Source organism: Zeus faber, assembly GCF_960531495.2.
Source record: "Zeus faber genome assembly, chromosome: 10".
Taxonomy (NCBI): domain Eukaryota; kingdom Metazoa; phylum Chordata; class Actinopteri; order Zeiformes; family Zeidae; genus Zeus; species Zeus faber.
The window spans coordinates 12,190,226-12,216,309 of record NC_137199.1 but is presented as its reverse complement, the minus strand read 5'-3'; the positions used below and the strand labels follow the sequence as shown (position 1 = coordinate 12,216,309).

The window sequence follows — 26,084 nt, the reverse complement described above, 5'->3', positions numbered from 1 at the left end:
GGGCACTAGCTCCTCTCCTAACGGTGTCTGAATGATTTAGCTGATGGTATGTCGGTGCATACCTCAGTGCTTTCAAGTTACAAAGAGATTGCAGAAGTGCCATTGTGTGCTTGCGTGAGAATGAGTGTATGATGTTGTGTGTGTGTGCGCGTGTGTGTGTGTGTGTGTGTGTGTGTGTTTTGCATTAGGAGATGGAGCAGTTAACCATCGGGGTGAGCGAGAAAGAGAGAGAGAGAGAGAGAGAGAGAGAGTGTGTTTCACATTGTGAGAATATTTTTGTCTTCAGTGTGTGAACGCAGAGCATATTTGGGTGTGTGTGTGTGTGTGTGTGTGTGTGTGTGTGTGTAAATCTCAGTCCGACAAAGAACAACTGAAAAGCCTTCCCCCATTTCTCATTCATCTTTAACATCCTGGTGTCTTTAATCTTCAAGCTCTACTGAGCTCCGTCCCAAATGCATAAAACGACAAGGCTTTATTGTGCAATCAAGCAATTTGAAGGGTTATCCATCTCTGAACTCCAAATACAAAAGTTTGGGTGAACCCGAGCACCTGACTTGTCCGAATTCAAGGTCAGCGGCGCCATATCAACTAAAAAAACATGGAAAAAACAAAACAGTGTTTGCGTCAATAAATACTGATTTTAAATTGTGGAATATGTAGAATATTTACATTTTCTATTTGTATTGAAGTGTTTTCTCAACATTAAGGTATGACTTAAGTTTGAACAAACCAATGAGGGAGTCGTCGGCATTTCACCTTCTCTTTAATACTTCACTTCCTCTATCATGCACCGTGACTCTAACTGATAGTTAAAGGGGTCTTTTTTTCCCCATATGGAAAACTATTATTATTACAATGAGCAGGACATTTATTACGTTCCCCTGCACCACCCTTATAAGGGTTTGTCACGCCTCAATTAAAGTGAATCACAGTATTGTTGAGAGATTGTTAACTTGAAAGGAGGCGATATTAACAAGTGCACTTGATAATGTCCCAAACAAAACACAATCCACATCAGAGGTTCTCTCCCAGGGCAGAGAGCATACCTCCAATTCAACAAAAAGACGGGAATCAACTGTAGGCCATTCTAAAATAACAGTGGCTCAGGAGGTAGAGCAGGTCGTCTAATTATTGGAAGATTGCTGGTTCGATCCCCAGTTCCTCCTGGTAGCGTTGTGATGTATCTTTGAGCAAGACACTTAACCCTAACTGCTCCCTGGGCACCGCTATAACGCAGCCCACTGCTCCTAGACATGTCAGTTACTAGGATGGGTAAAAATTCAGAGAAATGCATTTTGTTGCCTCAGTACTTGTACTCTATGCAATCACAATTAGTTTAATCTAATCAAATCTAATATTGGGAATTATACATTACAAGTGGATTTAATAATCATCCCAAGGGGAAGGAAGAAAAGGGTTGTTTTTTTTATAGATGCATTTACCAACTAAGTCAGTGGTTCTCCAAATGGGGTCCGGGGACCCTCAAGAATACTTCAGGAGGTTCCAAGAGGGTCCTCAGGAAAATTATGATAAGTTAAACTTCACCGTTATTTAATTTTGAAGACAACAGCCACATTAGAGAATATATGGAAGTTTGGACTAAAACATATCTAACAATAAAGATCTTCTCGGATTGGGGTCCAATCTATCAAATGCAGTCGTGGCCTTGTGAAAATCAGGTCGTTGACTTGAAGATAGTCGTTGACATGAAAAAGATTGAGAATCACTGAACTCGGAAATACAGCAGCCTCAAATCAATCAATTGACCAATCAAATGTCGAGGCATTGGACAACAACAAGCTTCTGGTCGTTGCATTTCAAACACATTGGCTGGGACTCACCATGCCAACGCAGAAGACAGTGAACAGAAGAAACCACGGCATATCCGTGCAACTCCGGTCCTCCAGTGGTCTCCATTCTCGCTTTGTCCTCTAATGGGGGAGAGGGGAGGGAAAAACACACCGTGGCATTCTTTGTTACCGCTGCCTCCAGTAGGTTTGTGGATGTGACAGCAACATCCAACCATACAGCTAGACCAGCGGTGTCAAACTCATTTTCGGTCGCAGGCAGATTGGTCAAAATACCTTTGGTTAAACCATGCTGTGCATTACCAGCCCAATCAGATAGCCCTTCGGGCTTATAAGCATATGAAATCACGGTTTTTAAACCTGCTCTCACGTTTCTGCTCTAACTACAAAGTGATTCACTTCAGGGTATTAACAATTGGCTGTGTCTATACTAATAGCACATATATACAGTAGATAATACATTTGAGTATTTTAATGAAAAATAATAAATAAATAACTAAAAAAATATATAGAACTTATTTTTTTCTCCCCAAATCATCCCGTTGGCCGGACTGGACCCCTCTCTATCGGGGAAATCAAGCCCACATGCTGTATCTTGGACACCCCTGAACCAGATTGACTCTAATATCTTCCCTCAACTAAACAGCAATTGATTCAGCCTTATGTCTACTAATCGCATAAATACAGAGAATAACCGATGGTGATGTGAATAATGAAAATATTCAATTTGTTTGTACAATCGGTTCCTTTTCCGGATTGGACCTCTCTGTGGACCATATATTTGATACCCTTAGACTAGATTCTCTGTACAGTAATATCTTTCAGACCTCAACTAAACTGAAATTGACTCAACTGTATCTCTACTAATTGCACACAACTGAATGTGAATATTTTAATGAAAATATTAAATTTGTTGGGGGGGGTTCTGTTTTATTTATTTATTTATTTGTTTGTTTGTTTTTCAATCACCCCGCGGGCCAGATTGGACCACTCTGCGGGCAGAATTCGCCCCGCGGGCCTTATCTTTGACACCCCCCTGCAGACCAAATGATCCCCCTTGAAAACGTCAGGAAGCCAGACCCCTACGAGAAAGGGAAGAGAAAGTCCGCCTCGGCTCCCCATTCCAGCACGAGCACAGACATTGTTATTACCGACGCAGAGCCAAAGCTGCGGGTCTGGAGCGGTCGCATGTGATGGTGTTCGCCGCCCTCGAACGCTGCAAATAAGGAGCGTCGGTGCGGGGCAGCGGGGTGTTTGTTTACTATGTCGGAGCTCGGGATCCGGGCTATTTCTGGCCGGGCCGATCTGGTTAAAGCCCCGGGCGCCGCACACCAGCCTTCTCCCCGGTGCTTACAACAAAGAAACAAGCAGCCACCAGCCATATTCCACGCACATTCCAGTCCGTGTCCTGATTTGAAAGGCCCATATCACCCAGTTGAACCACCATCGCCTCCTAATTGGATTACCGGTGCGCACATATTAATCTCCGCACGGCTCCGTGGGTATGTGCATTGTTTATTGGGTTACACGCGGTGTCACGCATTTATCGCCCCCCCCCGCCCCCCCACCGCCGGCGCGGTCGGTGTGAAGGTGCGGTGGAGGGCACGGAGCCCCCTGGCTTACCTCAGCGCTGCCGCAGCATCCCATGGCGGGCAGGGCTGGATCTGCGGGGCGCTACACGCCACAGCACCACGGAACAAAAACCCAAACTTGCGCGGAGTTGACGCTGAGCTCCGTGCGTTAGCCCCTGCATGAATTGCGCAGCGCCCGAACGGAATGGCAGTCCCGGCGTCGTTAGAGCGGCGAACCCCGGCGTCCACGGAGCATGCTCGTCGGTCCCCCCTGCCTCCGGGTATGTGGCGGATTAATAGTTGGAGATTATTTCGCCGCACCACTTCCTGGTGGATTGTGCAGGTGCAGCCGGAAAAGGAACGTAAGGAGCGCCCATTCATCTCATTGAGCGTGCGCAGTCGGGAGCAGGGCAGAGATAACGGGAGGATGCGGTGGGACATTCGCGGTGCCTCCGTTCATTTTAGCGCCGCGGATAATACGCGGAATATCTACCAGCTGAACTCCTATACCACTAGACACAACACTTCCAGTGACACTTCCAACGACATGATAATTATAATTTAACAGTTTAATATATATATCGTTATTATCTATTTTCTTTTCTTATTTTTTTTTGGTGAACAACAAGATGGCAAATATGAACGAGGTTCAGAATTCGAGGAAAGTAAACATTGAACGGCTTCAGCTTCACGAATTAAAAATGACAAACTATTGGTAAACACACATCACAATCTGGTGGATTGTGCAAGCGCAGCCGTGCTAAAAACCGATCATCCGCCAAAAACCGATTGCCGTCCAACGGGGGTGGGGGGCTATGATCCGTCAAATATAACCCTCATTAAAGAAACCAGGTTATTTTGAGTCATAAACAACCTTTCGGCCACAGGGGAGGAGCTGCAATCACATTTTGACAAGTGCAAAACTGCATTTTATGGTTTGACAAGTGCAAAGCGGTATTTAAGGAGTTGCGTTGGCCCTTTAAATGTATTTCGACTGGTAAAAGGGACTGGGCGGGCTCTAATCTGTCAAATAGGACCATCAGGAGTGAAAACAAGTCATTGTGAGGCTGAAACAACCTTTCGGTCACAGGGTAGGAGTTGCAAATACCTTTTGGTAAGGGGAAAATGACATGTTACTGGTTTTGCCCCTTTAAAGGCATTTCAACAGGTAAGAGGGAGTGGGTGGGCTATGATCTTTCAAATGCAAACCCTCAAGAATGAAACCAAGTCATTTTGAGGCGTAAACAACGTTTCGGTGACAAGGTAGACGCCGCAATCAGTTTTTTGTCGGATGATCACTTTTTGGCATGACACCGGAAAATGAATGTTGCGTCGTCCGTTCATCTCATTGAGCATGCGCAGTGGGGAGCAGGGTAGGGAGCAGGGCACGGCAAACGGGGAGGATGCGGCGCAACGTTCACGGAGCCTCCGTTCGTTTGTGCGCCGAGTTAATATTGAAGTATAAGAAGGATTACTTCAACCTCATACGACTTTCGCCCACTTCAGTGGGAGAGCTTGAAGCGAACAATAAAAATAAACTAAAAACTAAATATATAACAGCAGAATATCTATGTTCCAAATTTCATTTCGCTATCATTAACCATCTCAGAGGAAATTGCGCCAACATTTCTGTCAACGGAAGAGAATTAGGGCCCCATGAATACATTTATTGAGCTCTACTTTTTTTTTTTTTTTCTCACATAAAAGTCTGAATTCTGAGATTAGTCAGAATGCTGAGATTTCAATCCCAATTTCGACTTTATTCTCAGAATGCTGACATTTTCCTCAGAATTATGAGAAATCATCTAACGAATAATCTCAGAATTTAAATACATTTTCGCATGCCAGCTGTTGTGTCATGTGGCCCTATTCCTATTCCTTATCTGCTGACAACTATGATTAAATAAGATGAAAAAACCTGATCCGTTCAACATATCAAAAACAACAAACCATAAGTAATAAGACTAAAAACATATCACATATCGGCCTGTTGTTACATAATTCACTTTTCTTATGAGAAAAAACGAATTCTATGTCCACACTCTGTATTAATACCACAACAGTTAAATTTAACAGTGTGAAATTATATATTTTCTCATGAGTTCATGATTTAATTTTGATTTAACATGGTATATGTATATGTAATACCACAATATGTGTAATACCACAGTATGTGGTGTTACTTACTACACAATATACTACTGTATGTCAAAGCAAAATGTTATCACACAATTGGGTAAATCGACCTTTTCTACAGCACTTATTTAATTAACTTAAGATTTCTCTTAATAGCAAAATGTTTGTAAAATGTAGTAGAGAGTGTTTATTGCTGTTCAGAAACCATATTGAGCCCCGAACAACTATACTTGTCTTGAACAGGTCATCTACCACTGACCTTTACCTTAGAGGTAAAATAACTAAACAGGTGAAGGGGTGCAAAAGTAAAGTCTTAACAAGGTCAAACTCCCTGGGTTTTGTACCTTGATCCTGAGCCGGACTTGCTGGGATCCTGTTGACAGCCTCTTGGGGTCCATTCTCCTGGTCGTGCCAACATACTGTGCGGAGCAGAGCAATGCTGCAGGGATGCCAGGCTGTCCTGATGACAGAGTGGCTTTGTCCCATTGTTTGCTGTACCAGGGGGAGAGTGTGTGCATGAGTGTATCTGTATCTGTGTGTGTGTGTGTGTGTGTGTGTGTGTGTGTGTGTGTGTGTGTGTGTGTGTGTGTGTGTGTGTGTGTGTGTGTGTGTGTGTGTGTGTGTGTGTGTGTGTGTGTGTGTGCGCGCGCGCGCGTGCGTGTGTGTGTGTGTGTTGATCAGTTTAGTAAAAACACACTTGAGAATGTGGGAAATTAAATGTTCTACTGGGAAAAAACATCATTGAGATAGTAGTTCACTCCATCAAGGGTACAGCTTCCATGTGTCTAATCTACTCGTATATCTAATTGTCATTAATATTTAAATATATGATATATTGATATTTTGGTCTGGGACCGAAAAAATGAATGTGGGTTTGTGTGCAACAGGTTGTGTTCAGCATATGCCTAAAATAAAAAAGTAGGCCTGTAGCACTGTGACACTTGAATTTATTTTGAAAGTAATACAAAACATAAATCGGGTGCTTTGAATATTGCTCTTAAAACGATTACGTTTGTTTTTTTAAATTGCTGCTTTCATCGTTCAAATGGGCAACGGTGCACGACGCAATTTTACTCATGGCCATAAGATGTCACTCGCGTTACAATTTTGATGACAAAACTGGAATCCTGAAAATGGTTACGAATGTCATACCTGCTTGGGAACGTCTATCCTTGAAACCAGGGATGGGCAAAATATACATCCAAATTCATTGTGATTCAAAATATCCCAAATGAAATGTATCACAACAAATGACCAAACTACCACCAAAAACGTATCAGGATAAAATACTCTATACTAATATTTTTGTATTATGTAATGCTTCACAAATCCTCATATTTTTCCCTTAATCAGTTGAATAAGGTGGTGAAATAGATCTGTTTTAAAGATGAGATAAGATAAGATAAGATAAGATAAGACATAAAACAATAAATAAACAGTGCAGTCGAGACAGAGATACTAATTCAAATTAGATTCGAAGTGTAAGATAACACTTTATTAATAACCTTGTTATCTTAACTTAACTTTGGCGTAAAGATAAACAAGGCATGTTATAAATGTGACTTGACCTGTGCCCATGGTTTATCAAATATTCTTGAGGGCCACAAATGTGTGCCACAAATGCCCAGACAATTTTCTAACATCCAATATAGATAATAAAATAGAATGAAGAATCTTTAATTGTCACACAGCACACCACACTACAACACATGCACATACACACACGCTTTGGATGGTGGCCAGTGAAACGAGGCCTCTGCATTTAACCCATCTTTGGCTTGTCCTTCCTCTGGGGGCACAGCCAGGAGCAGTGGGCAGCATTTGTGGACACGCCTGGGGACCCAGGACCTTCTTGCTGTGAGGCAACAGTGCAATGCACTGCGCCACCGTGCCATTATCATTGGCATGATCGTGGAGAATTAGTGTGGAAATCCTCGTTAAAACAGGTTTGTAATGAATCTACAGCCATGCTCGAACTTTAAGAAGTTTTCATGATAGATCGATTTTTGGCTATTTTGGATAGAATTGGTTAAATTGGTAATATAAGGTCATAATCAAAAAAAAGTCTGATGTCTTCAACATCCTGCCGGACAATTTTGTGCTTCAAACTGTTGTTGAGAAGCTAACTCCCTCCTTATACATATACTTACACTGATCAGCCACACCATTAAAACATTAAAACAACAGGTGAAGTGAATAACATTGATCATCTCGGTCCATTGGCATCTGTCAAGGGGTGGGATAAATGAAGCAGCAAGTGAACAGTCAGTTCTTGAAGTTGATGTGTTGGAAGCAGGAAAAATGGGCAAGCATAAGGATCTGAGTGATTTTGACAAGGACCAAATTGTGATGGCTAGACGACTGGGTCAGAGCATTTCCAAAACAGCAGGTCTTGTGGGGTGTTACCGGTATGCAGTGGTTAGTACCTACCAAAAGTGCTCCAAGGAAGGACAACTGGTGAACCGGCGACAGGGTCATGGGCGCCCAAGGGCTCATTGATGCACGTCAGGAGCGAAGTCTAACCCATCTGGTCCGAACCCACAGAAGAGCTTTTGTAGCACAACTTGGTGAAAAAGTTAAAGCTGCTATGATAGAAAGGTGCCAGAACACAGATCATTACATCTTGCTGCGAATGGAGCTGTGTAGCCACAGACTGGTCACAGTGTCTATGCTGACCCCTGTCCACCACTGAAAGCTCCTACAATGGACACGTGAGCATCAGAACTGGACCATGGAGCAATGGAAGAAGGAGGCCTGGTCTGATGAATCACGTTTTCTTCTACGTCATGTGGATGGCCGGGGTTAGGGTCTGATCCGATGGAGCATCTATGGGATGTGCTGGAACAACAAGCCAGATCCATGGGGGCCCCACCTCCCAACTTCCAAGACTTAAAGGATCTGCTGCTAACGTCTTGGCACCAGATACCACAGGACACCTTCAGAGGTTTTGTCAAGTCCATGCCTCCACCCATCAGAGCTGGTTCGGCGCCACGAGGGGGAGCTACACAATATTAGTGGTTATTAGTGGTGGTGTTAATGTTGTGGCTGATCGGTTTATGCTTGCATCATGATCTTATTACACTTTTAGTTTCTACAATTTACAGATTTTGAGCATGAGGGGGAAAAGACGCTGTGTTTTACAAGCATATTATTTCAAAATTTTCCACATTTTCCTTTCTGGCAGGATTAGAGAGAGTGTTCAATGTGTATTGAGATAAATTCCTGGAATAATTTTCTCCAGTATAGCACTTTAAATGTTGAACGTCACAATCTACTTTCCTGGAAACTGGTTGTAAATTGGCTGATGGTGCGGCAAGTGCATTTTGAATGAGATCTATGTCAATATGTAGGCGCTACTTTATTTGCCCCTGCACTTATATAAATACGAGGTCCTGTATGTAAGTGATATTGGGTGACTAACCACACTAGGATCCACTACTGTGCAGCTTCAGCGAATATTGAATTAAAATAAGCAGCGGTAATGCATGATGTTTGTGTGTTGAATTTATATTAAAAGTACTTCTAGTCCAATGCTAACGGTGCCTACAGTCATTCCGAGATGTGATTACACCAGACAAAGGATCTGGTTACACCCCTGGCACACTATACTCACACCCAGACACTCTCCCACTGTCTCCTGTTTTATCACAAACACAATCACACGTAAGAGACGCATCACCAGCCGAGGCAGTTGCAACGATTGAGTCTTAAAATAGCATTTGCTGAAATGAGAGCAAATAATCCTGCTTGTTTTAAAACACGATGAGGTGAACGAGAGTTGTTGCGGTCTTATCCAACGGAGCGAGGTGAGTGCTCTGAATTGTTTTGTCTTCGTCAACCTGTTCAAGTTTTTGCGTGGCATCGAATAGCTGCGATGGTTAAGCTTGTCTAAATCAAGCGACCCCCGCGCCCCCCACCGCCGCTCTTTCATCACTTTTTCAGATTGTTTTGTGTTGAGTAGGCACATCCAGATGGAGTCTTGTGGTCAGTCGACATAATTCACCCTTCACCTACTTATGCAGCGAGCTGGGCTGAGGCAAGGTAACAAGCGGCCAAACCTCCATCATGTACAGTAAAGGGAGGGTGTCGTGGTGCCGTTACACTATTGCACAATTAGGACGATTATAAAACAAAGTAACAGGATAATGTTCAACTAATGATAACTGCTGTTCTTGTGAAGTTCAGTTGAAAAAAAGTATTCAAACCAGATTACCCAGATAATGGCAAATGGCCCTGAATTGGAGCGTCACATTAATATTTCATCTGTGAGGATGACTGTGACAAATGACATCATCTCTGGTCCGAACAGCTGCTTTTATGGTCAGTGTTGTTGAGAAATGTGGAGTCGTTTTTTTAACAATAAAGTCAAGAATTTTGTAATATGTGCTTAGCACAAGATCATGTTAGATGAGAGGTTGATTCATCGGAAAACACAGAGTTACAGTTCACACCACAGTGTTTAGCCATGGGAGCTTGGCAGTGCAACCAGCCCTCTACTCGGTCACACCCAGCACAACAAGTTTGGGCTGTCAGTCACTTTTGAGTTTCACAATAGAAGCATAGTGTGCTACTGTTGACCACTGGGAGCTGACCAGCACAACCACAGCCTGCTACTGGTCTGGTGGACCCTAGCAGGTGACCCGTATAACCACAGTCTGCTACTTTTGGCCACTGGGAGCTGCCATGGGTGCCCCGGCAATGTTTGGGGTTGAGATTCTCTGAACAATATATGATGAGAATAAAATGCAGTTCTCTCACACGCCACACTGATGTCTCGTCGTGGTGGCGTGTGTGATCACTTTAAAAGCTAAGCTACAATGAAAAACACTTTAAGTGACGTGATTGTGAAAATGTTATCCTAACACAAAGATTTATTTATGTTTATTCCCCACTGGCCCACATTGTTGAACACAAAATACACCAGAATGGACGTTTCAATGCACCGCATACAGAGCACATGCTGTATGTGCAACATGATTTGTGATATAATTAGAAATGTTACCTTTTGAATCAAATTTGATTAATTTGGCCATTTGGACTTTGTTGTATTTCTGCTTAATTTGGACTACACGTTAATGGATGACTGATATTATTGTAAAATACATTTGTGGTGTGGGGATGGTCTGGTTGAGCAGCCACACCTGACCTGGATCTAGGTGGGATCAGAGTGGCTGCATACCTGTTGCTCGTTGGTTGGTGGTAACGAGCAGCAGGTAAAATCGCCATCCCCACACCCACTCAGGAGAGGATGTTCGACCTGCTCCTGGGCTTAATCTAACTGGCCTACTCGCTTCAATAAACTGGTCTTCACAACCCACCGTCTTCTGTATCTCTGTGCCAGAGGGCCCTGAAAACGCACTTGGGTGGTGTATGGTAGGCCGAAACTGCCACAACATTATATTGTGAGCACTGTTTCATTTCAGGGTCCTGAGTTGTGTATCTATCGAGCAATGATGGTGGGGCCTATTAGTTCCATTGCTTTGCTGGTTAGTACTTATTGTGCATAATCCCTGGGTGCATTGCAAAGTCATTTCACTACATAATATGCTTGTATGTGACAAAGATCTCTAATCTAAATCTGCCGATGTATTCAATCACCATTTCCTTGTCGTGGAATTTTATCCGGGTAAAATGGCAAAACTACTGTCATGCATCACTATTATTACTATTTTATATATATAATTATCTTCACTATTCATGTCCCTAGGCCCCAACAACAAAAAACTTCAGAGATACAGCTAGTGTGGAGTGGCTGCACAAATATAACATATATCTTAAACTTTGACACGAAGTGTGAATCTCACAACAAAAAAATGAACTTATTTTATAAAAATGTATATGTAGAAGAAAAAAAATTCAGTTCAACACAACGAAATTCCAAACCGTTATCACGTTGCAGGGACCCTCCCTGAAATTCCTTCGCGGGCCTCCAGGGGGCTCCCGCGGACCCCAGCAGTTTGGGACCCCCCACCCGCCCGCCCCTTGCGCTGCCTCGGTGACCGACAGTAACCCCAGGACACCGGTCCGGGCGGACAGAGGTACAGTCCGGTATAAAATGAGAGAGTTAGAGCGGCAGACGCTTCCCACCTCGCCGTCATAGTACCGTCACAACACCGTCATAAAAAAAATAAAATAACCGGGTTCCGCAAAGAGGCGAGAGACGGGAGAGGAGAGGAGGAGACTGCGCTTCTTTTCCTTCGCGGCACGGGCGGAAGGTGAGTTGCACTTGGCTTATTGTCTCCCGGTGCTTGGGGGCCCTCGGTGGGATGGGTCCTCCATGGCCGGGCGGGCGGGCGTCCCTGGGCCCCAAGTTTATTTACATTTCTGATATGAAGTTAATTCCAACTCAGAATATAAGTCATTTTACGAAAGGAAAAACAACCATCTGTTAATAAAAATAACAATAACTAACACAATAAAGTAAAAGTTAATTATTTTCACTCAAACAGTCAAAAGTGCTGAAACGTGTATGTCTCGCAGCCAAAACATGATATTCTCCGATGTTTTGGGTGTTGGGAACATGTGGCCCCTAAAGCGAGTCCACAGACTGGGTACAAGTAGATATGTTTTCTACCTTCTTTCATCATTTTTTGGTAATAATGAATGTATTACAATCCAGTTTTTGTTTACGCCTGGTGTTCACTGGTGCCCTCATTCTGTCTGCACATGTTTGTATCTTCACGTGGCCTTCACCCCGCACATGCAGGCGAAGGTCAACATCTGAGCGGGAGAAAAAACAGGGGGTTCCTAGAGAGAAGGGGGGGGGGGGGGTGTTGTCTGTGATAGCGAGGCTGTCGTCGCCATGGGGATCGATCCTTGTGTGGATAAAGCGTTGGAGATGTGTCTGGGCTGCGTCTAGACTGCGTCTTTCCACTGTCTACGGGGCTCCTGCTGGGTGCCTTTGCCTCTGATTTTGTGCTGGATGTATATATCTCCATGTATTGATTAAAGGCCTGATCCAATCATGGATTCCAATCCTAAAAAGTAAAGTTTGTGAGCTGGGGGGGATGGATTGTATTTATGGAAACAAATCCCCCCCCGCCTCAATGCCGCCCCACACACACACACACACACACACACACACACACTTCCCCCTATGCGACACCTTTCCAGCAGTGTGAATGGTAAGTGCCGGTGGGTGCTCAGCATTAACCTTGAATTGGAAACACTGCAGATCAAAGTGTCACTCAAGGGCCTTTGTCCCAACAGCCACCCCCCCCATACCCCACTCCACCCCCAACACACACATCTACGTATAGATCCACTCCCGGTCCCGGCTCGGATCGACTCCATTAGAGGAGCGGTGGGGAGGCTCTTGTCAGCTCCTGATAGACAGGTGACCTTCCACCCTGGTACCTTTGAGCGGTGTGCTGGCTGGCTGAACATCAGGGCACGCCTCTTCCCTCTGTTCTCTCTCTTTATCCCCGCATTCCCTCTCCATTCTGCCCGCACCAGTTGAGAGCTGTGGCCGAGGGCTCGTCGTTCGTTCCCCCGGCAGAGATGTCTGTCACCTCTCAGCTGGGCCTGCTACTCTGGAAGAATTTCACCTACAGAAAACGTCAAACGGTGAGTGGGCTGTTACTTTTTCCAATTTGTTGAGTTGTTCAGATTTCACTGTAATAGTCAAATTTTATAATCACGCTTAAGTTATTTTGTTGAACCATTAGGAGTGCACATAGTTCGTAATAAGCAATATATTTAATTGTTTTAGAAGTTAATCTATTATTTTGCTATAACAAACAATTTTGGGTGCCCTATAATCAATGTATTGCATATAACGTGTGTTATCTTCCCGATATCCACAATAAATAACAATGATGACCAAAATAACCCATCTATGTTTATGAAACTTATTAAGCGGTCATTACCAGTTGTGGCATGTCGCTGCTTCATAGTAAATGTTAATTCGTTCAGGGTCTCAGAAGCTAACTGTTGCCCTGAAAAGATCCAGCATCCATTCGTTTACTGTAGGATGTGGATTGGAATACAAAACATCGCTGACTTATTTAAAAAATGCCAGCCAGTTTCCATCTGGAGTACAAGATCATAAATCAGAGCCAGGCATAGAGGGCTTTTTTTAAAGTCAGAAAAACCTTTAGTCACACAATTTACTGCGTGACCATGTGGATGGCAGAGGAGCTTTAGATGTTAATAGTTCCCCTATCAGAATAATTTAGCTTACCCCAAAAAAAACAACATTATTTTGTGTGTTTTTATTTTTTATTTATTTATTTATTTACATGAGCAGCTCTCTAATTGAAGCACAATTTTGTTGTCTGAAACTCTAAGCAGTATATGGTATCTTTTATTTTTGTGGGGACTTTCATCAGATTGACTTGTCTGTGTGTGCAACGGTAGAGTGAACTTAAGGTCACAGATCAGACACTACAGCATGCTAATCATGGGCAGGTCAAAGGTCAGCGCCACAGAATCCTTACTGTTTATGGTGGGGAAAAACAACACCCTCTGCAAATGAATCCTCTACTGGGGGAGATGGACACTCATTCAGAAAGTTAGAAGGGGTGTTTGTTACATTAGATATACAGTAGATACTCACACTAAATATTATGTTGTAAACATCCATTCTGTGATAAATAAAAAAAACTACAATCTATCTGCCGCTTACTTTTTTGGGAGAGGTTATTGGTGTTTTAGAGTTTGAAGCCTTTATTGATGGGGAGGGGTATCTGTTCACTTAAGCCAGACATTTTCCTGTTATTCGTGTGCATTGATTCCTCCCGCAGTCATATATTATGAATGAGTTCCTAATAATAAAAGGATGGGAGCCACATCCGGCTTGTGCTTGGCTTACAGACATATTATATGAGGGTGCTAAATAACCTTGCTCGGTGGCAGCTTTTAAAAGCTGTATGATTAGAGCAATTCTGGGAGGGGGTGGGGGGGCATGAAATCTCTGTGATTTCACAAATGTGTATTTTTTAAAATAGTAAACCACAATAGTAGTAGTAGGTAGTTGTACCTGGACCAATTTTCGGTAAGGGAAAATGGTGTAATTAATATACGGGTGTAGAGATGCATGGTGTACATATGATGAGATAATTATAAATACATATGCCTAAACATTCTGGAAATAAATGTACTTAACTCTTGTGTTTGTCTTGCAGCTCCAACTACTGATAGAAATATTATGGCCGCTGTTGATCTTCTTCATTTTGATTGCTGTGAGGCTCAACTATCCACCGTATGAGCAGCATGAGTGTAAGTACACACAGGCAGATTCCTGTTGTCTTTCCCCACAGTCCCCAGGGGGGCTTCGATTGGTACACACCTAGCACTCAGTCATTGACACATACTTAAAATGCCATCACAACAGCCATGCAAAAAGGCTATTTAGTACCTCAGCAGCTTACTGCACATGCTATTGAAATTCAAATGATTCGTACGACTTTGGCCCCAATATTCCCTGACTCGTCTTACCCAAAGGGGAGAAAATCTGGCCCCATGCAGACTACATCAGCCACATCATCGCACACTAATCAAATCACATAGCCAACTCAAGATCAAATTCAATTTAGCGCCAATTTAGTTAACGTGCAGGAAAAAAATACAAATCAATGTTTATAAATTTGCTTTTAGAAAAAAAAACCTTATCTTCTTTATGGCGGAGACCTGCCTTGCATTGAGTTCGAGAGGTTTTACAAGCCGACTGCAGCATGGAAGAAAAGAAGGGGAAAGATTCTTTATTTGTCACGCGACGCGCACACACCCACACACCACAACACATGCACCCATGCGGCGAGGGTGACCAACACATACATACACATGCTTGAAATGGCTGCCGGTGAAACTTGTTCTCTGCATTTAACCCATCCTCGGGTTCTCCTTCCTCTGCGGGGCAGCCAGCGGGCAGCATACAGCTCCCGGGGGACCAACCCCAAACATCCATCACTGTTTTTTGTTTTTTTTGTCGGGGGTCCTAACTGATGTTATGGATTTTGTCTTGCTAATCAATTTCCCGTAGAAGGTTCAACTGTTTAAGATAATTTTGTTCTATCTGAAGACTGTTGTATTTTAACCCTTGCACCTACGTGAAGATAGGCCATATTATAAACTGCAAGTTTGCAGAGTTTTTCGGTACATTTAATTAGCATTACAATCAATTTCGCGATGAAAACTTGTTTTGTCTCTGGGATTTGATTTCTCAAATTTTGATTAAAATTTCCAAACTTCGAGCCTTTATTTTTGAATGACATCAAAATTTAACCTGATGTTATTCGTTTTAGGTATTTTAATGGCATTCTGAATGATTAAGGCTGTATAAATTCCACAGTTTTTAACACCCGTGAATACCCCGTGTTGATTTATCAGTGTAGTTTATTGACTCTTTATCATTTATGAGGCACTATATTGTTATTTATAATCGCTTTATCAAGAATCCCATGTGAATTCTGGTGAAGGGCACAGAGTCCTAGCCATGAATGATATTATCTGCACGAGTACCACGAAATGATATGATCTCACTTCACGTTTCACAGATCAGCAATTTGTTCATCTCAGGGTATTTTTTTTTTATCCCACTGTGTTTATTGATAAATGGAAATCATTTAATGCCTTCACTTTGCTAGTTTACTAAAAGTTTTCATTATTCAGTCCTATTCAGTATAATTTACGGTACATGGACAAAAAAGCATTCCTGTGACTGAATCCAATAACCCCTTAAATAATAGAATAATATTAAAGGGAAATGCTAGCCGTAAAGCAAAGCAATGTGACACAACAGATTTCTTCCTCCATCTGGTCATGATCACTATGATCGATAATAATCTCCGTTGTTGTCACAGACTAACTGCTCCTTCAGTTGGGGGAAGACATATTATCATCCTCCTTATTTGCGAAAGTAGACGATTGGTCCACTCAAGTGTTTTTCAGTTCTGCCTCGAGTGTTGGGACTTGGGATGTAGACGTCAGCGGAAGAGGCAGTGGAATACTTCTGCTGTGATTCACTCAGCATGTGAGCTGGGGACATGTTGAAACCGGTCTCTGCCAGGCCAGATAGGGAAGGCCCGCTTGCACACACAACTTGTGAGCAAAGTCATGGCTGGAGAGCAGCCTCACCAACCCAAATCAAAAAAACATGGCACACTACGGGGCCACTCTACACCGACCAAGTTTTCTTAAAGGAAAACTCTGTATTGGGATCATTTTCGTGCATACATCCAGTCGGTACTGCTTTCCATGGTATCCCGCTCCCGAGAACAGTGGCCTTATCAAGTCATAAATCTACAATCTAGTTGCACATCTTGAAGATGAGCAACTAATTTCAGCTACGTGTAAAAAGCCCACGTTTCCACTCATAGTATAACTGAAGTCTGAAAACCGTGTGAGGACAAAGGTCTTACACTATGGTTAAGCAATCCCCCCCCCCCCCCCCACACACACACACACACACACACACAGTCACACATACTCCCTCATGTTCTACTTGATAAGTTAAAAGGCTGTGTAGTTATGGCGGCAGGACAGCTGCCCTGATGCTATCGCCTCTCCCAGGAGTTGATAAGACAATCTGAGGATGCACAAAAGGCTATCTGCCTGCAGCCGCATTCACAATTATATTTTTAGGAACACAATAACCTATCAACCCAACCCGGGCACACCAAGCAGATCTAATGGGATGATAAAGTGATATTCACGTGTCGGCGTTGGATTAAGTGTGAGTTTCCGCATTTAAGGGTCGAATGCATCCGATATAATAATATGGTTTGGCTGTCACTGGTTTTGTTTGCATAAACCGCTGTACCTCAGTTGAGCAACATTTACATGCTGACAAAGGGCTTTCCAATCTGGGGATTAGGATGTTTATGCAGATAATCCGTATCAACAGATACAGACCTTTATGTTGTTATGCATTGTACGTTAAAGTCATTTAACAGACAGCTTTATTTGTCCGTCTGTTGTTATTCACAACCGAGTCTTAACAAAATCAGCTGTTTCTCTGCCCACAGGTCACTTTCCCAACAAGGCCATGCCCTCCGCAGGCACGCTGCCGTGGATTCAGGGCATCATCTGCAATGCCAACAACCCCTGCTTCCGCCACCCCACCCCAGGAGAATCTCCTGGTGTTGTAGGCAACTTCAACGATTCCATGTGAGCCCCTTCTTAAAATACCAACCTCTACGTGTTTAGCATTTATTAGTATCAGGAGAATTGTCACAAGTATTGAATATCCATTGGGATGGTTCATAGTGAATAATGAATAACATGCCAAAATGGTCAGTGTTTACCGTGGTCGGTGTTTCCACCTTAAGCCTTTTACTGCCATACGCAGGCCGATGCATGTTCTGACGTCGACATCATTGATGTTTCTGCAGAATATCTCGACTTTTCTCTGATGCCAAGAAGATTCTGCTTTACAGTCAGAATGACAAGAATCTGGACGGATTTAAGGAGCTGGCCAAGGCGCTGCAGGCCCTGCAGGCTGGCACACCTGGTAGGAAGTTAAAACAAATACTGTTTTTGTGTTCTCTGTGTAGGCGGCCGTTCTCAAATCCTTCTCCTTTAAAGACTCAATATCTACTTCTTAAATTCATGGGGTGTCTATAAACTAATTTCATCTTATGAAAGGAGTGCTGTATTTTATTCAAAACAAATTAATATTCATATGTTAATATATTATATTTTTATTAAAAAAGTGTCATCATGCTGAAGTTTTATCATTTATCTGTAATTGTAGCTCTTACAATATGAATTCTGTACGTTGTTCAATCATACTGCGCAGGAAAGAAGAAATTGCTATTCTTCCCATCAATGATCAGATTTACTTACGCTATTGTACAGATGCATCAAAATGTATTAGACATAACTGGAAGACTTCTATTAAGGTGTTCTGCCTTATTTTTCCGGAAACGTTTGAGACAAATCCCAGTGGTTCTCCGCAGCTTGCGAGTCTGTATACAACTGATTAAATGGGACGGGGGTTCTGTTTGTAAACGGCGAAAAAACTTTCATTGAAGGTGTTAACCACCCACTCCGCTGCCGAAGTGCAGACCTCTCCTCAGATTCCTGTAATTCTTTGTTCCAGAGTGTAATTTACTGTTTAGCTTACCGCGAGCGGCTCTGCTTTTTTTTACCGGCTCCAACTTGCCCTGCCCCCACCCAGTCTTTATCCTCTCTGGGAAAGCTAGGCCAACCTCTCCCAGAAATGTCACTTTATTATTGGATTCAATGTCATTGATTATATTCCGTTATTTATGACAACCCACATTTGTCATTGGGGATGACTTAGTGTGATCTGAAAGATGGTGGAAAGTTCAGTGGGAAGAACACAACAAAGTCCACCCCACCGACAAGTAGTGGCATGTTGCATCTGGTGTTCCGATGTATTTAGACATGGAATTATTCTAATCTCAGTGTGATGGTAGATAAAGGTTTTCACTTGTTTGAGGTTTGGAGTCAGATTTCACGGGTAGGAATCGAGTGTGGAAGGTGCGTTAATTTATCTTTGGATTAAGTCACAAGGATTGGTGCTTTTGAAAGCTGTAGTATGTGGTCAGGGTTTGGATATATTTAGTATGGTTTATGGATTTAGGGGAAGTTGAACCCTGCTGAACCCTGGGATGGGGAATGGAGAGGTCACGCTAATTGTGCCGGTATACTCACAAAATAAACACAAAAAAGAGGATGTGATGTACTTCGTCCCACCCCTGAACGGAACTAAGATCACAGGCCTCGCCCTGTCTCTGACTGATCCATCCGCATCACTCTCAATCATCCATTGGGTATAGGTCAACTTTATTTTCCTGTTTCTTTTTCTCTAATGGGTTTAGCATTGAGTATAGCGACTCTTTCGTCCTCCCTCGTCTACTTATACTTTATTACGTTCCTCCCATTCCTAACATGACTACTCGGTTTCTTTTTCTTCTCGGTCCCACCTCAGTCCCACTGTGTGTTTCCTAAATGATCCTGGAATGACTGGAACTTATTTTTGGTGAATGTGTTGGATAACTGTGGTTTTATTGGAGTGAGTCATTTTATTATGTAGAAACCATGTGGAAGCTGGGGCAATGACACAACTTTCCCTTGTTGTCGATTGTTGAGGAATGAGGCCTATGAGTTCACAGTGCACCAAATATGTATCAGTGTTGCACTGGGTGAGCATTTTGCCTACTCATACAGCACAAGCTGATGATTGAAGGCTGATACATATCAGGCCTGGCACCCCGATTGCATGTAATACTGTTTTTAAACAAAAATTAGTGCGAATACGCATGTTTTTTAACCGTGGGTAAAAAAAAATAGGCAATTGACTCCGTTCCCGTTGCCAGTAGACAAGTATGGAAGACCTGGAAAAGGGCGTGTCATGGTTCCAGTGTGATCCAGGAAAAAAAAACATTAGAAGCAGCATGGAGTGTCCATGCCCGCAAACGCTCATTGGCACTCGGTTCTTTGGCGGCGTGGAACGGAGATACTCACTCACACCTGCTTGGGGCGGTGCTGGAGTGGCTCGGACCCCGGCGAGGAGTGTGGCGGTTCCCTCTGCTCCGTGAGCACGGAGGTCGAAGCTGTGCCCACGGATTTTTCCCCACACTCAAAACGTTTCATCGTCCTGCATGCGGGAAAAATGTCATTAACTTCTGATTTTGATTTTGGATTCAAAATCTTGTGTGAAATGATCGAATGACACACGGATATTCCTGTCTATTCACGCACCAACGTCCAGATCTTCAACGCGCGTCACATTGCGCCGGTAAAGGGGCCAAAATCACATGTCCACCCAGGTGTCATGTAAAGGATCACTGTAGATTGGAGCGGGAGCAGATAAAAACCCATGACTATTGCGGGTTCATTTGTCGTGGAACTGAATGCCTGGTGTAACCTTTCCCACTAAAGAGAAAAGCCGGGTGTTAGCAGGTTTGTTGTGCAGTGGAAAAGAGGCATTAGAGCAGCGTTTCCGTTATTCCGTTGCCGATTTTGACCAGGAAAGCCGACGTATTAAAATTTCTCCGGTCCTAATGTCCGGTGAAAATAATTACCTCCAAGCACAATTTGAATTTGTGCTGGGTGGATGGTTTGGTTAAAAAAAAGTCTGCAGATCTGTTCATTTCCGCGCTCTGAAAGTTGCAACGGGAAGCCAATCAGTTTGGACGGTCTAAAGCTGATCTGAAAGCGTCACCTCTGACCAATCACGTTTGTCGATATAGAACTAAGCCCCGCCCCCTCCCGCATGGACAGGTTGCGCTTGCAAACACAGTAGAGAAACAAACAGAGTGGAGACAAAGCACAGCGCCCAGAAGAGAAACAGAAAGATGATGTGTCATTGGAACACATACAGCCATAGTTTGGCGTTGGTTTGGATATTTAAGTTCCGACCCAAAGCAGACTGTAAATATCCGTTGTGTAAAATATGTAGACGAGACATCCCAACCAAGACGGACAACACCACAAACTTTTTATTTAGACCTGCTTGCTATATTTATTTTGTTTTGATTTGATCAAAATTTTATTTTAGTTAAATGTTAATTAAAGTTGTTGCACTTATTACTTATTGTTCACGAACAGAAATTATTTGCTTTCAAGTAGTGATATTCGTAATATTTATTTATTTATTTTCAAAATGGTGTTACTGAAATACTGAAAAATATTATTAATAATTATTTGCAATATATTTAGAATATACTGACATGGGGAGAGGCTTTGAACCAAGTCGTTCTTGCCCTTCCAGTTCTTTCCCTCACAATGTCACTCTGCTTCAAACACCTGTTCTGCTTAAAGAAGCAAAGCCATTTCACGTTGAGAGAGGAAAATGGGTTGTACTCAAACTGCAATAGAATGACCCCCCCCCCAATAAACGTCCTTTAATGTCTGGAGGTTTTTGCGGACTCAGACCGGAGTCTTTTTGAAGGGTCCTGCCAGGTATTGTTTTCTTCTCCCGGCGTTTTCCTCACACTGAGTTTGCTGGGTTTCGGGTTCACGCTGGGTGTCACCGAGTTTGAGAACACAGCTTCATCTGTTTCCCACTAGTGTCCCCACATGGCGCCTCTGCAGCTGGACAAATTGTCCTTTCACTTGTGTCGAGTGACCAGGACTTGTTCTGAGTCACCGCGCAACTTTCTCTCAGTCTGTTTGTTTTCAACCTCAGTAGTGTAGAATGTTAATCACACTGAAATGAAAATCTTCTTGATCCCACCGTGCAGGAATTTGCCTTTGCAACTTGGTTGCAGAGGTCAATTAACAACCAAGTTTAACAGCATATACTGGGAGTATTACTCGACGCTACTGAGATACGTGACTCACACACTAGTGAGTCATATGCAGATGAATCTGGAAAATTACAGTAACGATAGAATTAAACTACCAAAGTCATCTGCTCTGTTGAAAGACAGCAGTATTTTGTTGTTTTCTACTAAAACTAGATTTGCATTTTAGCTGCTCAGTGTGAACCATGAACTACAGTGTAAGCTATGGTGGGCTTTATGTCCCCAAGTGACAGGAATTACCAGGTTCCTGTTAATGCCCCCAGGAACAATAGACTGAGGTGTCTGTCAGAGCTGATTTGCTGTAACATGCTGCACTTCCAGCCGTCAGGCTTACACGTATGAGCAGTGCCCGAAACCGACATGACGCCGGTACTCTGCCAGAAAAAAGGCACCTCGTTTTGTGGATCAAATCTGCTGGTTTAGTGCTTCGCTAGGGTGTTCTTTGGATTGTGAATGCAGGGGGTCTGTAATGTACGTAAATCCCAGGCCAGGCAAGGTCTCTTAATGACCTGTCGCCAACATAGTAACACGCTGTGGGTCAGAGGGTGAAATTTGTCGCCAATTTACCTCAATTGCCCAGAAGCCCCTTGATGCCTGTAGGACTGTAGGTCTTTGGAGAACTTATTTGAACCTCCCTTTCCCCCTTAAACCCCCACTCACTTCACCTTTTCCTCAAATGAGTGTTCACCCAGAGAGGAGGAGGATGTGGGAGGGGGGGTAATGTTTCAGGAATCTCGCACCTCCTTTTATGAACCACTACCACTGTACTCAGACACACACACACACATGTACAGAAATCTTTCTTTTAATTTCTTCATATTTTCTAAAAATGTTTTGTATGGTAACAGCAAAATATTGTAAATATAAATACTGTTTCAAAGGTGGCAGTTTCAGCATTTTAAATGCTTTTCTTTCTTTTTTTTGCTTTATTCCTTTAATTACAGACAAAAGTGGTGTCGCTTGAGATGTGATAGTGCGAGAGTCAGGGAAAGTGTCAGTCGGTGTATAAGGCGTTGTTGTGCTATGTCCTGTGGTCTTAACGCCAATCCAACAGCAAAGCAACACTTAACAATTGGAAGGTGTAAAGTAACTCAGTCAGACAAGATTACAAGATAACATTTTTTGGTCTAAACTACAATCGGCAGGCTTGGTTTTTTCACACCAGAGACTTCCGTGGCTTTGTCTTCTGGGACAGACGTTTCAGATATTTCTCCTTCTGTCTCGTCTGTCTCTCAGCAGTTTTTGGTTTTAGAGCCACAAAAGTTATATAGCTGCTGCATAACAGAATGTAGATGATATACTGTGTGCCTCTTGTCTGAGAAAAATTAATTGCTGGTGCAAAGATAATGATCTGAATAAGAGAACAGGCTGAGTTTGGTCACATGGCTCGCTGCTGCTCGAGCCATGCTCACGCTGCTTCTGTAAAGCTCTGTTAACATGGCCCCTGGACTTTTTCCCCGATGTTCGAGCATGGCTTGGCTGATGCTATCTTAAGAGATTTTACTATTTGTTCAATGTTGTGCTTGTAAAGCAGGTGATAGCGCGTGAAAATTTGTGAATTTGCACAAGAGAGAGACTTTCTTGCAATCGTATTTTATTCGCAATCTTGAGATAGTGTAAGTCAGCTGCCCGGGGCTTCTGCAAAAACCTCTGGCCCATTTTGGTTTCTGTGAAAGTAGACCAGAATGGAGAAGTTATCACAGACATTGTTTTGTAAAATATCTGTCTGTCATGGCCTCATAACAATATACCTCTTCAAATGTTCAATAAATCTCATTTGGCAGAGGTTTTTTTTTTTAACTCACTTCTACGCTTTCTCCTGGTATATCCCAGAATGCCTGGAGCAGGATGATATCTCTTAACAAACCTATGGGTAATGATAAATTGGATAACAATGACCGATGAATTATCATAGTATAAATATTTGTCCCCGAAGGATATTGTTGAATTGTGAGTAATCACATTCACATAATCACAATCACACAAAATCCAATTAGGTCTGTTTCCTGAAATGTCAAAGTAACTCAAATGGAAAAAAGTGGTCCAATGTCCAGTTATTGATTGTTGGGGGGGTGGAGATAGCAAATGAACTCTGAACTGAGACTCATTACTAATGGTGTACTACCACTTTAGCAAATTTGACGATTGGTATCCAATTCATCATCATTGTAAGGAAAGCAAGTTTTGTTTTGCCAGCACGGCATGCCAAAAGATGCATTATTGACTACAAAGGCAAGTGTGGGGGCGGATGGCACAGTCAAATAATGATGCACATTTTCCCGAGGCCTGAGTGGAAACTTTGGGCAGCCAAACAAGTGAGCACTTGCACCTCAGAACAATTAGCACAGCACAGCACAGTTTGGTTTGAGTTGCCTAGAAAGCCAATACAACCACAAAGGGAAAAGGAATGTTGGGACAGGGCGTTAGGTTCCTCTGGGCTCGAGGGTTCCAAGTACAGCTAGCCTGCAATCTTCCCATTAAGGCGAGAGTTTGCCTTAAAAATTTTGCCTTGCTCTCCCACAGGCTTCAAGTTGAAGGACTTCATCCACGACAACGAGACAATGTCCAAATTTCTTGTGGGAAACACGTCCATCTCCGAACACATGGCGAAGGAGATTATGGAAGCCGAAGTGAACTTGGAACGGGTAGAGACAAGAGTCGAATTACCCCCTGCCACTTTACACACCCTCATTAATTCAACCGTTTTCCTCATACTCACTGATTGTAAAATTTTTTCAGCACCTTTCTGTCACTTGTGTGGAGAGTGATATAAAGACAAGAATGACTTAATAAATTGCCACCACTATGAGCTACGTGTAACACATGAGGTGGTCTGACAACATTTACCTGTAAGTTTAGACTGATATATTGTAGAGAAGCAGAAGAAACGGAAATAACGATTTTTGTTTGTTCGTAGAATTAGGCCCCTTTTGCACATAGTTACCGATAAATTACCGGGATAACCTTGAACCAGTGATTTTCACTTTACACATGCCATGATGCAGCGACACACAGAGTGGTGTGCAGACAGAGCTCATTCACTTGTGTGCACAAAAAAACAATGTATGTGGATAAAGCACCCAAATAAAAATAAATATACCTATGCAATATACAACGTAATAAATATATAAATGAGTAAATATACAAAATGAATAAATAAATATTCATAAAAAGGTCTTGAGGTGCGAAATTGCCAGAACAGATTTCCCTCGAATATCGAGGCCTGTTCCTATTCACACATGACCCTATGCAGGAAGGGTTCCGGAACATTGCTGGGAAAGACTGCATGTGTGAAAGGGGCTTTATATGACAAGTCATTACATTACACCACTGCAATCTGAGATTTGAAGTGTCAAGTACACATTGCGTGTATAGGAACATTCCCCCACATAAACTTTCAGTAGCAAATTGTCTTGCCATAGTTACTGATAGAGATTTAATAATTCACATACAATACAACTTCGTAGGTCACTTGAGATACATAAGCAATTCAGGTCAGGTATATTGCCAGTAGATCTCACGTTGGAGATAAAGTTCTAAATGCAGATCACAGGCTTCAAGGTAGTCGACGTGCAGCTTCACGCTGAAACACATTTTACACTTTCATCAGTTTGTCTCTCTTCTTCTCTTTGTTGTATACCTGTGCTCCCTACCCGTCTTCCCTCTCTCCATTCCTCCTGCGGGTGACCACTGTCCTTTTCTCCTCCACTCAACAGTGCTCTCCTCTGCTCTGTTAAAAACTGTGCAGGTCCTGCTCAAAGGCTACGGCGTTCACCTGAGGGGCCTGTGTAGCAAGAGGGGCGGTGACAACAACCTGGAGGATTTTGTGACCATCTCAGACCCACAGGTGGCCTGGGTTCTCCAGGAGCTCATTTGTCAGGCTCCTGACGTGTGGCTGGACCACATCGAGGAGCAATTCCTCATCAGCCTGGACTTCCTCAAACCCCTACAGGTAAAGTCCAAGGTTTGCCATCAGATTTTATGGACCGAGCTCACCCCGAGTGACATTTTGGGGGGGCCACTGGGAGCCATTGGTACTGGCCGTGAATGTCTGCATTAATGGGTATGGGTTGTTTTTTGGCATGCGGCTTTTTTATGTTATGTGACTTTTCAGTAGGTTTCATTGAGGTTTGGGTCCAAAATCAATTGAACCACATCTTCACTGTTACGGTTCCGCACAGTAGACAACCAGTGACTTCCGTTTGGGTAGACTGTGCCAGGAAGAAGGTAGGAGCCCCGTGGAGGCGGGGCTACAAAATGTAGGGGAAGACTTGCTGCAACATATCCCAGTTCCAACTCACTGCTCAACTTTTGTAGCCTGAGGACATATTTGTGAGCTAACTTGCGTCAAA

The 26,084-nt window shown here is 43.0% G+C and overlaps 2 protein-coding genes across 2 annotated transcripts in view; one reads left to right on the top strand and one right to left on the bottom strand.

Moving 5' to 3' along the window:
* Positions 1-5,913, bottom strand: part of slc44a1b (solute carrier family 44 member 1b) — a gene marked incomplete at both ends in the record, with an annotated part of 35,334 nt that extends 29,421 nt beyond the window's left edge. Inside the window, 2 exons of the mRNA XM_080008617.1 lie at positions 1,842-1,931; positions 5,860-5,913. Of these exons, the coding sequence (XP_079864743.1) occupies positions 1,842-1,931; positions 5,860-5,913 (144 nt within the window). The remainder of the gene's footprint in view (positions 1-1,841; positions 1,932-5,859) is intronic.
* Positions 5,914-12,974: 7,061 nt separating this feature from the next.
* Positions 12,975-26,084, top strand: part of abca1b (ATP-binding cassette, sub-family A (ABC1), member 1B) — a 44,269-nt gene continuing 31,159 nt past the window's right edge. Inside the window, exons 1-6 of the mRNA XM_080007951.1 lie at positions 12,975-13,081; positions 14,641-14,734; positions 17,482-17,623; positions 17,848-17,966; positions 24,256-24,377; positions 25,481-25,684. Coding sequence (XP_079864077.1) covers positions 13,016-13,081; positions 14,641-14,734; positions 17,482-17,623; positions 17,848-17,966; positions 24,256-24,377; positions 25,481-25,684 — 747 coding nt within the window. The 5' untranslated portion in view covers positions 12,975-13,015. The remainder of the gene's footprint in view (positions 13,082-14,640; positions 14,735-17,481; positions 17,624-17,847; positions 17,967-24,255; positions 24,378-25,480; positions 25,685-26,084) is intronic.